At 40.9% G+C, this 14,823-nt stretch overlaps 1 protein-coding gene across 2 annotated transcripts in view; it reads left to right on the top strand.

Annotated features, from left to right (window-relative positions):
* CRYL1 (crystallin lambda 1) overlaps positions 1-14,562 on the top strand; it is a 53,854-nt gene extending 39,292 nt beyond the window's left edge. Inside the window, exons 6-8 of one of the 2 annotated variants that reach the window (XM_061992376.1) lie at positions 1,453-1,558; positions 10,231-10,337; positions 12,361-14,562. In XM_061992376.1, coding sequence (XP_061848360.1) covers positions 1,453-1,558; positions 10,231-10,337; positions 12,361-12,468 — 321 coding nt within the window. In that variant the 3' untranslated portion in view covers positions 12,469-14,562. Of the gene's footprint in view, positions 1-1,452; positions 1,559-1,690; positions 3,606-10,230; positions 10,338-12,360 lie in introns of those variants that run through there. The other variant, XM_061992386.1, reaches the window with a different exon arrangement.
* Positions 14,563-14,823: the final 261 nt, after the last annotated feature.

Here is a 14,823-nt window from a genome sequence, read left to right as displayed (position 1 = left end):
TTCATCTTTCAGCTGATGAGGAGAGTTAGTTCCTAAAAGTGCATCTTACCTATGCCTGCTTTAAGATGCTGATTTTCTTTTTTCCTCCCCAGTGATTATAGAGAGTCTAGATGTCTAGCTCAGATGTCACTGTCTGCAACAGGTCAGAAGAACTCTCCTGCATGCCTGTAACTTCAGCTGATCACTGTGTCATATGAAGAAGCATTCAAACAGGGCTCTGTGAGAGGGAAATTTATCAGAGAAAGACCAAGCAGATGAGTGCACATACTTGTACTCAGCAGCAGCAAAGGTCTTTGTGGAGAGGGAGGACAACACCTCTAGGTAGGATGAGAAGACAAATTAGAACTAGTTCAGCATCTCTTCCACCTTCTTAACTAGAAGGAAATGTTTTTATGTCTCAGGGAATAAAGAGGACAAGTATTTGAAATCAAGCCTGATCTGGCAGAATTGGTTAGAACAGGTCTTAGTTAATTCATATCTTTCATATCTTTGTAGTAAGGTGGAAAACAACCTCATATAATATTATTCTTCTCAGGTAAATCAGTTCCTGTAATGAACTCTTTTTTTCTTTTTTTTCATCTTTTTGTTTTCCCCAAAGCCCTTGTGTGCTTGCCCCAACCTGATGGGGCTGTTGGCCTTCTTGTAAGTGCTACTATGTGGGTGCAACAGCAGTGCTCAATTGTTAACAGGAGCAGTGCTTAGTTTTGCATGCTCTGTATCCTGCCAGCTCTGAGATGATGTGAGGCTGGCAATGAACTTGAGAACCTGGGCAGGTTGAGGCTGGGTAGGTTGAATGCTCAGTGAGTTTTGTGGAAGGGAGTGGCAGCCGCATTGCCTGTGGGTTTGGTCATAGCCTTTTCTGCAGGTGGCCAGAGGAGCAGTACCCGCTGCTGCACCCCTGTTCTGCTGGTTGTGAGTCTGATCAAAGGTCCACCACTGAGAGAATATGAAGAGAGGTGTAAGATTTAGCCAAAACTCTTGTATTTAAAAGGGCTGGTATAGTACTTTGATTTAATAGAAACTTTTTGGTTGTGTGTCATATTTGCTTTGTGTTCTCCAGTTCTCAGTTTCTGAGAGAAAAAAAGTATATTGGCTTAGTTTCGTTTTAGTACATGAATTATTTTAAGTGGTATCTAGTAAACTAATAAGTACAAATAGTATATATTATATGGAAAGTGTATTAACTAATAAAATACTGTCAAAATGCATCAAAATGTATTTGGATAATGAAATACAGCAATCTTGGTGAGGGCTTATACTGAACCACAGGAAGGCTTACATGAAAGATGGACATTTCTGGCAAACAGTTGTGTTTCTGATTGCAAGTTAACTGCTATTTCTAGCCTTATTTTTTATTACTACTTCAGTGTTGTAATTATATGCAAAAAGCAAGCAATTTTGCAGTTAAATCAAACATTTGCAAATCTTTCCTGTTCTACTCTTGCTACTTAGGATGGAGTGGTGTCTCCTACTGATCTAGACCTTGTGATGTCTGATGGATTGGGAATGCGATATGCATTTATTGGACCTCTGGAAACAATGCATCTTAATGCAGAAGGTAGGTAAAGTGTTATTAATATGAAGGGAAGGCCTGTGTTGCACAAGACACTGAAAATATAGCAAAAAAAAAATAGCAAATCAGAATAGGATTGCTCCAGCTATGACTCATCTTTTTTCTTTACTGTGACAGTAAGAAAAGGAAGACTTACTTCATCTTCAGGTCAGATTGAAGGAAATAAACATTTGCTATCCTTTTGTAAGTGCTTAACCAAGACAGGGTTTTAGGTGCTTTTGTAATAATATACACAGATCCCAGCTAGATAAAAGTGAATTGCATAAAGAAAAATTAGAGTTCAATGTTACAAAGGTTTGAGCAATGAATTTAACAAAGCATAAAAGCATCAAGAAGTGAAGATCAACTAAATAGTTGTGGGGTTTTTTACCTCTTTATATTATAGACTGTGTTTCTGGTTTTGTATGGTCTTTGATATGGTAGACACCTTCTCTATTACTGGTTCTCTTAAGCACTGCTGCCATGCCTAATAATACAATAACAAAGAGACCATAAAATATCTGTGTGCCCTAGAAGTCTTACTATGGCTAGTTGTTGAGTTAGTTACTTGGTAGAAACTTAAATCTCTTAATGCTGATCGAGCAATTTTGGTTGTATATCAGTAAATTAAATGTCACAAAGTGTTGGCTTTTGTGCATTCTTAGGCAAACAACATCCATCCTCTAAATAGAGGCACTTTCCTAAGTGTTTCCTCTTCTGATCTATTAATATCTGTCAATTTTCAGTCCTCTCTAGTGGCTTTTTTTTTTAGACTGACTCAGTAGAAACCATATATCTTCGTTACGTGCAACAGGACAGATGCATGTAGAACTGGCCTTAACAACAGCAGTCAACCTGGAATCTTGCAGGCCAGGGTTGCCCCACTAAGCTGCCATATTTGTGAATCTTTTTTTGTTTCTTAATCTCTGCTTTAGACTCCTTAATTCTAAAACAATATTTACTTGAGATGAATGGCATCTCATAGGTCATCAGGGTTGGTTTTGCTGCTCTTTCTGGAGTGCCCTTTGGCATTTAATGTTCCATCATGATCCATCTTAGCTTCTGTTGTCCCATCAGGAAGTAGTCATTGTTACAAAACCATTTGTAAACTTCCCCTCTCAAACCAGTTTTAGGTAACAGATGCAAATGGTAGGTTGCTTATTCATGGCAGAGATTATCCAGCTTCTCGATTTAATACTTCCTTCTGTTAGGAATTTTGGTATTCCAGATTGGAAGAAGGAGAGCTATGAAATATAATCCAAGAGACTGATAAACCAGAAGAGTAATCTTGTGATGGGCTTGCAAAATACAAAACTAAAACATAATGTTAAAATAACTTTACAGGTATCATATGGTCAATTAAAAATAACCCTAAAATAACATAATCAGTACACTTGTGGACTGGGCCACTTACAGAAAATGACCTTGTCAGCTTGTTCAGTAACTTCATGAGAAGTATTGCTTCACTTCCAGTCCTGCAGAAGCACTGTCTTGAGTCTAGAGCTGCTGCTGTTTATGTGCTGGCAAAGTGACTCAGGCTGTCGCTCTCGTCAGAGATGGTTTAAATGAAAATTGATGATGTGAGGACACATGCTGGCTTACATTCATAGTTACGTACCAGCACTGACTTCTCTTTGGTTGGCCAGTATTGCTTCATATAATGTGGAGTCGTACTGACCTCCTCGTGATTGCCTGGGACAACCCACTCTGATGCATTGTTCTGATAGTGTATGTTTTCTATCAGTGGAGAAAAACTGAAGGAGAGATAAGAAACACACTCTGTCCTGTTTGTTAGCTTGTCTAGCAGCTTGCCAAATTCACAGCAGCTGCCTTTCTTTACAGCCATAAGATATTAATTACCTATAATCTTAAACTATGTTAATCAGTAAGGAAGGAGGGTAGGGAATGCAGGAAAACTGTTGGTATTTGTGGGAGATCCTTGAAGATGGAGAGATGGACAAGGGGGGTTTTTTTCTGGTTTTGGTGGGTTTTGTAAGAGTGATGTGATTTTTTTTTGTTTGTTTGTTTTTAATAAAGAATATTATTCCAATGAGTTTTTGCTGAGATTAGTGTTATTTTTTTCCATATGGGATGTGTACGCCAAATTTTCCTATGAACGTCCTATGTGCCGGGTTTCCCCCATGTTAGTTTTTACATCCTTTCTGCCATATTCATCAATGGTCCTGTCAAAAGCTGTTATGTAGGCCACTTTAGATTGCCAGTTAATCCATGCATGAATATTAGGAATTTTGAGTATATGGCAGTGAGCCAGCAGCCTTGAAGATGGAATAAAATGACAGCGTCGAGTCACTGAAAAGAGCAGAAGCAGCAATAGTAGTTTGAGAACTGAATTGCAACAGCCGGGAAGCAAATTGCTTTGTAGGGGAAAAAACCACATCCAAATTGTGTAATGTTATAACACTGATTGTTGGTTTCAGTAAATAAAATTAATGTTGATATCACTAAGCTTTGTCTTTTAAGTCTGTCGTCTCACAATTTCACATGGCAGATGGCCACAAATGTCTTGAACACACCTTGGTGCATCCTTCTCCCTTGTGCTAATGAAAGAATATGGTCACCATGTGGCTCAAACTGATGAATTCATCCCAGATTTAAAACTGATCTCACAAAAGGAATGGTTCATGTTAACTGAGTTTAATTCTCTCATCCATCTCACAACAATCTTGCGCCAATATTTGTGCATTGCTGTTGAGAAGATAACACAGGGACAGTGACAAACTTTTTTTTTGGTGCTACCACTGTTTCAGGGTAGTTGAAAGAGTTCATGCAACTACAGCCTAAGTGAATTCATATGGGAACTAATGTAGAGTAACAATCATCCTGGGAATTCACACCCTCACTAAAAGCATCATGCATCTGTGTTCAGACACACCCCTGATGAAGATAGGATTACATTTAGAAAGTTTTCCTTGGAGCTGTAATATCTAGAAATGTAATCCCTCTATCAACAAAACAAAGAGGTTGAGGCCTTCTTTCTTGGATTATATCCTAACCATGAGAGATTCCTCCATGATGTTTCTGAAATTTGTCCCATCTTTACTGTTCTCACCCATACTCATCTTCAGTCTTACCAAGTGCAGCCTCTTCTTGGATTTTACGTGCTAAAATCAACCCCGCCCCAGTCTTTTCAAATTGTTGATGCTATTGCATCAGTAGCTTGACCATCTCACCTACTCTTTTTGAGTCATTACAGTATCTTATTATGCTGCTCATCAAGTTCAAAGTCATCAGGTTAATAGTATTGTGAGGCACCCTCTGCTTTTCGTGTGTTCCCTGTCCATGCTGGTAACCCTTGCTCGTTTCTCTCATAAGTATATAAGTACCTTCCTTGTTTTGCCCCATAGGTAGTGTCCTTGTCAGACAGGTTTGCCAAGTTTGCTTGCTTGCATCCTTCAGCCCTCATGTCTCTTGCCTTTCTTATGAAGAGAAGCAATGGAACTTTACATACAAGAAGCTAAGATGCTTACATGCTATATTGCATGAACATACTATATTCTATACTGTCACATTCTCCCTTATTTTTTCCTACTACTACCATCACCTTTATTTATCAGCCTCACATGTGAAGAGATCTTCGGACAGTGAAGCATTTCATGCATGCTTCTAAGCTAAATATCTGTCCTGAACTCCTTTTCCTTCATCAATGCCCTGTTCATCTTGATGCAACTAGAGGCATTTCAATGACACCCATGTTTGCACCACAGCAACCCAAGTACTTCAGGTAAGAACCTGCAAACCCAAAGTGTGGTTATGTGAACAATTTTTTGTGGGACAGTTCATCAGCTATTTTGGAAACTGACTGGACTCTTATTGAAGCCACATAAGCAGCAGCTTGTTCTAACTTTATTTCTGATATAAAAGAGTCTTGCACTTTCTAGATACATATGGGCAACTGAATCAAGAGCCTTGAATCAGTGCCTTTGTCTGGCTTGTGATAACACAGTTCCTGTAACTATACTGTGCAAGTCAGAAATGCTGAATAGATTTGAGACACTCAGGAGGATTGAGTATTCTCCTTTTCATCTCTGTAACCCTGTATTTGCTATTCCCTTGTTACTCATTTCTTTCCACTCTCCACCGTAGTTGTAAACGTGGTAGAAGGATGATTCCAGGAACTCCTGCGTTCCCTGGAGGTATTTCTGGTCTGAGTTCCTGGTTCTGAGCTGCTTGCTGCAACATGTGCCTTCTCCCACAGCCCTTTCCCACCAGTGTTGCTGAGATGAGTGTGCAAGGAAGATGGAGGTTCAGTCAGGGAGCCAACAAACCACATAGACAAGAGGAAGCTGCTGTAATTCCTGCACTGCAGGATGATTCTTCTCTTTCTCTGTTCCAGATGTATCTTGTGTTACTCTTTCTCCAGCTGGAAGTGGTAGGCATAGGGTGAGCACAACAACTGTATGCAAAGAGAGATGTTGATTGTTTCTTACAGCCTCATTTGCCGTCTTCTTCCTGTTTCTCTAGCTCCCAGCTGCTTCCCTGGGAGCTGTCTCCCACTGTTTACAGATGGTAATTCTTCCAGCTTAAGCTCCTCTCTGGGCAGTGTCAACAAAGATTAAAGTTAAAGGGATTCTGTCATATTTGTTTTCCATCTTGTCCCTATGCTCCACTCCAGTGCTTTTCTCATCCACCTTTGCAATAGCCCTGACCTTTGAACCAAAGGATGCCTAAGTCCAAAGGCCTGGAGTCAAATATTTGCTAATTTTGAGTTTGCAGTTGAAAAGCAAAGTGTTTTTTCCAGCAATGTTCCTCATTGCTTAAGTGTTGTCATGAAGCTGGCAGCATAGGCTTGATCTTGATTAGTGAAACCAAGGTAGATTGCACTATTCTCCACTGACATTTCATGCTGGGAGTGCTATCATGAGTTACTATTTTGAAAATACCATTTTTTTAATCTGTGGGTGAGACCATCTGTATATTCTAACTTTTGGTGTATTTGTGAGACTTGAAATATTTGGCAGTGTCCACCCCCTGCTTGGCGTGCAGAGTACATGCCTGCATATTGGCATTTCAGCCACAATGTTGAAATCAACAGTACTCATGCTGCTGCTCTTCTCTAGACCCATAACTTCTTTTTTAACCTTTTCCTATTTTTCCTGACTTTGCATAAAGTTTCTTCATGTTCATACACTGCATGCAGGGAGTGGATTGTATTACCCACCTGCATTTGGCATGTCCCTGTTGCATTGGTGAGCTGCGCCCACGCAGAAATTGTTCTGAATCATTCAAGCTGCAGGTGAGGTGCCAGCAGGAGCTCAATTTCCAGGACTAGCTGGCTGAGCGAGCTTTGAAGGCCAGCTCTAGCTCAGGAGTTCACATTCACCAGGTAAATGCATCAGCCACATCCAAGCACTTGGCTTTCTCAAGATAGTGATGTTATCTGTTTAGATGGAGGCTCATGAAAAAGATTTCTGGCACACCATCTTCTCTTCTACCTGTACCAGAATCAAAGCTACTAAAATCTATGGTATTATTACACAAGCTTACCAGGAGTTTGAGAGGTTTCCCTTAACTTTTGGAAAAGTAACAAACCCAAACTATTCATCACTGGTCCAGGTCATAGACCTGTGTCAGCTGGATAAGAACCAGAATAACTGGTAACTGCCAGCACTCTGCCATTCCTTCTATCACCAATTGCTTGTGTGGATTTGCTTGAATTGCCATATTTGATGGAGTTGCCTTGTTTTATTTTGTGATTGTCCGGTTGGCCACAGCCACTGCCAGCAGCTGTGAATTAGTAAAATGTACCCAAGTCCACATATTTCTGCGTTCTTCAGCCTCAGTCTATTGTACTTCTACAGCCTCAGTCTGTTGTACTTCTACAGGGAGCTTTTTATGACATTGCATGATGTAGGGGCAAATATTTTGCTCAGGCTACTCACTGTTAGAAGAAAAAGCTCATGTGAACAAGGTGAAACGTAAACATCATCTTGTGATTGGTGCATGAGTCTCATCCAGAGTTATCTTGAGTTCCCAAGATTGTTTATGTGGATAATGTATCCCCTGTAGATTGATCTTGGTTGGCTTCAGGTGTCAAAGTCTGTGAGCCCAGCAGTTAAAATCTAACAAGCAAGCACTTATGCTAATGACAGGGTATGGTCGGTAAACCCTGATAATCCGTGGTCCTTTCTAGAGTGTTTATGGAGACAAGCGATCTCTGTTCATTCCTTCAGTGAAGAGATAGAATCATGTCCCAGCCTGCTCCACATCCTGCAGTAATGCTTCTCTTCCTGAGTCTCACTTCTTGCCAGGGATGTTGTGGAGCCCACCAGGCAATTTTAAGGTTTGTGGCTATGTGTCAATCAAGAAAGCTGAGCAAAGTACTAAATTTCCATATGATTAGAGGACCTATATACCTGTATGACCAACTGACCTCCTTTTTTTTTTACGTTGGAGAAGGTCAGAACATGCTTAAGTGTGCTCTAGAAACACATATGTTCCATGGGTAGGTGATACAAGGAAAAAGACTGACTAAATGCAAATTAGCACATTCTTGGCACCAAATATAGGTTCTAGCTACTTTATAAGGCTGCTGTTTTTCTAAGAGTCTCCTTTTGATACTGAAGAATGTTTCTAGTCCATTTCTTAAGAGAGTGGAATCTCTCAAGTCTCTCCACATTGCTCTCATGCAGTGTACACATTTTCCCATTCTGCCCTTTCAGTTATTTATCTGATGGTCATCGTGATTTCAGCGTGGTAATTTTTTAAAGGAAGTTCAATATCTCCCTGGGCATCTGTCCTTTGAAAGTTCTTCTGTCTTTGCTTCGGAAGCAAGAGTGTTCTCTGTATTTTTACCGACTTCTGAGGCCTTGTGGAAAACTTGTACTTCAGCAATTTCAGGTGTGTTGGGCAGTGTAAATGTTGTAGTATGATTCATAGTTGCCAGTAGTCAGCGGTTTCCGTTCCTTTATCCACCTTTCAGCCTCAACTGTTTAGGGTTAGACAGGTGTGACTTCTACAGTATTGATATCACACCATATAGCATTCCAGGGAATTGTCTACAAGCTGTTCAGGAAAGAGACTGCTTAATGACTCTTGACCTGAGTTGCATTCTTTTGTGTGGTAGTCAGGCCACTCCGCTTCATTTCCTGCATTTTGTGGTTGGATAAGACTATGAGCAGTTCAGGTTCATGCTTCTTGGTCTGTATGATCTCCTGAGTCTTTGTGAAGGAATTGGTGACCATAACTGCTTCTCTTTGGCTTCTACATCTTTCTCCTCTTTGCTTGAATAGTTAGCTAATAAAAAAATAGGAGTAAAGGATCAGCTCAGGCTCTGTGGTTCTCAGGAAAGGGAGACTGTCACAAGCTTTGGTGGATATCTACAACTTCCCTTCTCAGATCTAGTGTGTTCATCAGGATAACCACATTCTTAGTTGTGTCAGCTTACTTACTGTCAGACAAGCATTGCTCGTTTACTGTTGTGGTGCAGCTTACAATGAATGTGTAGTGGGAAAGGCTGCCTTATCCTTTCTTGATTATGTGGTAGTTAATAACACTAAAAAATCTACTAGATGTACCTGTCTGGGTAAATGAGCAATTTCTCTTCTTGGTGCATTTATCATTCCAGTTCCTCTCTAGTGCCTCAACAGTAATTATTTTGAGATTCCTACTGGAGGTGATGGAAATGGAACCTTTTCCTAAATTCAGCCAGGGTCTACTTGGCTGACATTTTTACCCATTATTACTAGTTAGCTGGTTCTCAGGTTCTCTGACCATGTGTTTTTTAAGATGTTCACAGCAGGGTCAGCTCCAAGGTCAGACCAAGCTGCTCAGAGTTTCATCCAATCTTGAAAACCCTCAGAGATGAAGGTTGCACCACCTCTGTGGGCAACTTGTGACAGTGCTTGAGTATGCAGTCTGAACCTCTTGTTTCAAATTATGCCTGTTGTCTTGTCCTTGTGCCGTGCAGCAACTGTAAAGAGCCCAGCTCCTCCTGCTCAGTGGCCTCCCCATGGGTACTGGAGAGCTGTTCTTAGGTCACCCCCAAAGCTATTTCTGCTACAGGCTCAGATCTCTCAGCCTCTCTTCACAGGGCAAGTGCTCCAGCCCCTGCCATTTTGGTGGCCTCTTCTGAAGTTGTTCTGATTTGTCAATGCCTTTCTTGTGCTGGGGAATCCTAGACTGAAGATGTTGATCTGCAAGAACCATCTGTTGCTCCTTAAGCCTTTCTCCTTCAGTGGAGGCCACCTGTGTCTCCATGCCTTTGACTGTTTCCCTCTGAGCCAAGTTGCTCTTGATACACTCTAGGTCAAAAAATAATGACAGGATTGCTTCAATTGATATGCATACAGAACAGGAGGAAGGGAGAAGTGAGAGCACACTCCTTGTGGACACTGGTCAGGGAGGCTTTCTGGTCTCAAGTAACAAAGCACGAGCATATGCATGGTTGTGTACTACACCCCTCATGTACCATTGCCTGCTGGAATGTAACTTTAATTGGTTCTACAATAAAGGCATCTCTGATGTGATTTTTCTGTGAATCTTAATGGAAATGTAATGGATAGAATCTGGTTTTCATTGATGACAATTAGGTGTTTTAAGCATAAGAGCATGCCTAGTTTTTTGGACTCTGATTTAAGACAGTGCTTAAGCACAAGAAGCCTTCCTGAACTTGAGTAGGAATTTCTGTTAAAAAGTAATTTTTCATGCTTTATTTTTAGGTATTTCAAATTATTGTGAAAGGTACCGTGAAGGTATGAGACTTGTTCTGAACACCTTTGGCCCGGTTCCAGAATTCTCAGGTGAAATTGAGCAGAAAATCTCTCAGGTAAGTAGAGAGTTGATAAATGCAGTGACATTCAGAACAAAGAATTATAACTTTTATTTAACATCTGTACCATTTCAGTTTACTGTTAGAGGTATCTGTGGTCTGTATTTCTTGTGTGGTTGTGTACTTTAAACAAAAAGAATCAGTACAGAATACATGGAAGTCCCTTTTCCAAGGACTTCGACATACATCAAGGGAAAGTGATCTGGCAGCCGAGCAACATTATTTGCTAGACAGAGGAGTCAGCTGCTGACAGGTGTGGGTTATTGACATCAAGTCCTTCACACTGTTTCTTACCACTTCTGTCCTGTGTCCTCTAACATGATATGCACAGCTCTGAGGTTCCTTTCCTGCGTGACTTTTCTGACTGTATCTTCCTCTTACTCCATCTTCCTGCATAGACCCTGTAGCCTTTGTTTTATTTCTCCTGGATGTTCTTTTCCTTGTTTCTGTATACTTCACAAACCAGAGCTCCAGTCTGTAATGTGTGCAGATACACGTTTCAGTTGAGCATGTGAGCACTCCGGAAGGTTACCTGCATGTTTAAAGAGAAAAAGTGCTGTGCTGGCTTGAGACCTAGCTTGTCTATTAACATTTCTAGGACCACAGTGTGTTTCTACTCACTATATAGGCTGTTTTGTATGGCCATAGGAATTACCTGAAGTATTGTAATTTCCTAACTCTGCCTCTTCATATTTCCCATTAATAATGCTTCACTAAAGACCGCATGTGTGGGGGATCTTCCCTGCTCAGCTGTCAGATTTATTCAGAATGTGGAGGCAGTCTGTCTGGAAGATGGCATTTTTGTTCCTAATTATGTTAATGCAATTTCAACATCAGCTGTGTTAGAAAGGGAAGAGATTCTTTATACTTAAACAACAGAGATGGCTTAAAACAACCAATAATAACTGTGGAGTTATTCACTATTAGAAGCTTTTAATTGATTTGAACCAGTTTGGATTTATTTATAGAAACATCTGTTTCTATGTCTCTCTGTTACCTTCAGTCTTCAGTGCCAAAGACAGGCTTGAATCTTCTCTTAAGAGTAAAACATTAAACATTTCTTGTCTTTCTGCTCAGTCCCCCTCTCTGATTTTTTTCTGTAGTGCCTGAAGCTGACCAGTCACTGGTAGCAGGTCCAGGTTTTACCCAGTTTCACAACACTTGCCATTTAAACCTAAGACCTCAGGTGCTACTTTGGCAAAGATGACCTTATAGTGTCTACTTGCACTCTCAAAAGAGCTCTTTTTCCTTTGAAAGAAAATATGTTACAATGTGCTTTCTAGCCAGAGCTTACTATCTGCTGTTCTCCCTTCAATGATACATCTAACTAGCACTTCTAATTGATTGCACTCTCCAAAATACTTTTTCTCCCCCGTTTTGTTTTAAATATCATTTCTGTGTGCTAACTTGTTCAGAATTCTACCTTGGTGTCCTCAAATACTACTGTACTTTCTCTCCCCTATGTTCTAATAAACCAACAAAAAATCATAATTCTGGGTTTGTTATGTGTCTTCTCCTGTCATTTTGGTTATAACTGGCACTCCAAAGTTAATTTTTTTTAATGCACATGGTGTCCCTCATTACATTTATTAGGAGCCAGTAGAGAGATCACAGCTTTAAACACACACACACAGAGGAATTTGTCTTAGAGCACATTTTCAGCCACATAAATGGTCAGGTTGCTTCCTTACTACTTAATAAAAGGTTATTATGAAGGAGACTAAACAGTGGCTGTGTAGGGCAAAGCAAGCAAAGAGGCTGCTGCTTTGTTGTTTCTGTAGGCACCTTCATTGCCACATTTGGAGCAACCTTGTCCAAGTGGGAGCCCTTTTCTTCTCCTACACACTAGCTCATTTCCAGTCACCCATGTAACGAATTAGTGGCCTATTGTCTGTGGTAGACTGATTGACAGTTTCTGTGGATGGTTCCTTGGTCTGACACAGAGAAAGCAGGAGAGCAGTTCTGGTGAGAAACTTTACTCAGAACATGTGACTTAATCATCTCAATTTTTCTGTTCCAGGCAATGTCTGAAAAAATCCCAGTTGCTCCAAAAGCCCTGGATGCCAGGAGAAAAAGGAGAGATGACTATCTCACTGGTCTTGCCAAGCTGAAGAAACAAATGAACTGAGGTGCACCTGTCTAACAGGAGAGACCAAATGAAGAGCAAATCTTCATAAAGAGTGGAAATTTTTGGTCCTGCAGAAGAGGAGACTGAATGTGCAGCCAATGATAACGCACAAATGCAGAAAGCGATGAGACGTTTGTTCCAAATTTGTTGTGACGTGATTTGTGAATAACTGGGAACGGTTATCCAAAAGTTCCTTTGACATTGATCAGATTGCTAGCTATGTGCATTAGATGTGTAAGCATTAAGCAGCTTTAGCAACATTAATATTGTGCAATGCTGGGACACAATCATATTTTAAATGATGCATTTTTCAGCTCGCTTAGGAATCGAGCACTTGAACAATGTTTGCTTATGCAGGGATCTGAAATGGGCAAACGTCAGCTGTTTGTCACTGGAGGAAATAAGCCCTCACCCACCAGTCACTGTGTCAGCGAGGTTAATTTGTAAAGCACTGACATAGATAGGAGCATGTTGTATGGAGCATGTTGTATTGAGCAAGGAGTAGATTCACTGGCCAGTGAGCTGAGACCTCAACAGTAGTAAGGGTCGCTTCAGCTTGTATATGTAACTGCTCCACCACGTAGGGAAAAGAATTACTTCTCCTTTCCCTCCTATTGGCACTTTTGTACCTGTGTGATGATTCACAGGTGAGTAAATAGAGCAAAATTCCCCCCTCAGCCCCTACCCCTAGATCGGTAAGACGTACCACAGACCTACTCAGTCTTTAAGACCACGAACTTGATACGTCATGGCTTTGCCTCGAGCTTGTCAAGACATTAGATGCTGGCTGTTGGCATCGCTGCCTAAGTACGTGTCCCGCTTTGAGACTTGTCTATAAGAAAGGAGATAATTTGATTTAATAGCTAGTTTGTGAGACAGTATGGTGTAGTGGATTGGCCTGGGCTTTCTCCAGGCCGCTCCATGACTGTCTGTGTGATCTTGGGAAGCCAGTTCACCTCTCTGTTGCTATGTCTATCTTATGCATTATCTGAAGCAAGCACTGCTTCTTTAGGACTCGGCTGTACTGAATAAGACAGTGGCACCTGAAGGAACCCCAGGTATCTGCTGCTTTACTCCCCTACAGAAGGAAAGATGCAGTGGCTTAGATGCAGCATTTATGCTTTCCTGCTGCCCTTCCTACGGGAGGCACAACATCTCCTCCACATACCGGAGTCAGTGTACACCTGGAAGTAGTAATACCCTCAGTTGCTGCAGTGGTGTGTTTTGGTCCACAGCAGACAATGTCTGTACCTTGTAATATAGTTAGACTTTGATCTTAGCTGGAACCTTGGGGCATTATTGTTATGCGGGTAGTAAGAATAACTTGCAACAGCGCGTTGCACCCACCCTGCTTGAGTTAAACATTTCTGAACTCATACTAACTGGTCGTGTAACTTCAGTCAGAGCAGAGATGTAGATGTTTTAAGCTGTCATTTTGCTAATGCTCTGCTAATGCAGCACACAGACAGGTTGCTTAAACTTAATAGTTTCCATTTAGAGCTGAACAGCAGAAATATCTGTGTTAACACACCAGTACCACCTATTTCTACTTAGGTCACAGTAAAGGAGACCAAAGATAATTGTTTTGCTTGACACAAGTGGTGGGCCAAGAACACATCTCTGGATGCAAAACATGGGATGGGAGGCACAACACAGAGGTTGTCCTGTGCTGCTTTATAATCAATGGAGAAAAGGGAAATTTTGTAAGCTCAATTTATTTTATCACAATATAGACCTCAAATTACCAGCTTCTTCCATTGCTTTTTATTGGCACGGTGACTGGCTCAACCAGTGTTTACCTGTCTGAAGTTGGAGAGGTCAGTCCTCACTCCTGATGCCTTATTAAGCAATAGTAAATTAACTGTGGAGCTGATTTCCACATTTTATGTCTGTTTTTGTATTTGAGACAAAGCCATAGGAAGTTTCAGTTACTTTTAGGATTAGACGTGTTTGCTATGAGCATATGACATCGTCATAACTAATTAGCACACATTGCTTCTGTTTATTCTGAGATGTTTTTAAACACGATCATGTCATCACATAGTTGCCTCTGCCTTTATTATTTGCTTATGAATAAAATATTTTAATGAGAAAGATATGAACTTCCGTGTTGCATTGTGATCCTCCAGTGGTAGCACTATACGTCTTTAGAAACTAGTGCCCTGGTAGAATAATTTGTGGAAGTCAGTGGGAGGAAAAAGACAAGAAATAACATGCACTTTACAATAGTTCATGTGTTGTCTGAGCAGGAGTGGCCTTCTGTGGGGCGAAAAAGCACTGTGGAGTATGCCAAAGCACTTCTGTGCTGCGGGCGGCTCCCCTGAAGGGTCTGGCATACAGGAAAGCTCACCTCTG

The sequence above is a fragment of the Colius striatus genome, chromosome 1 (assembly GCF_028858725.1).
Source record: "Colius striatus isolate bColStr4 chromosome 1, bColStr4.1.hap1, whole genome shotgun sequence".
In the NCBI taxonomy this organism is placed as follows: Eukaryota; Metazoa; Chordata; class Aves; order Coliiformes; family Coliidae; genus Colius; species Colius striatus.
Note: the sequence above shows the minus strand (reverse complement) of the source record. Positions and strands in the feature narration are given on the sequence as shown.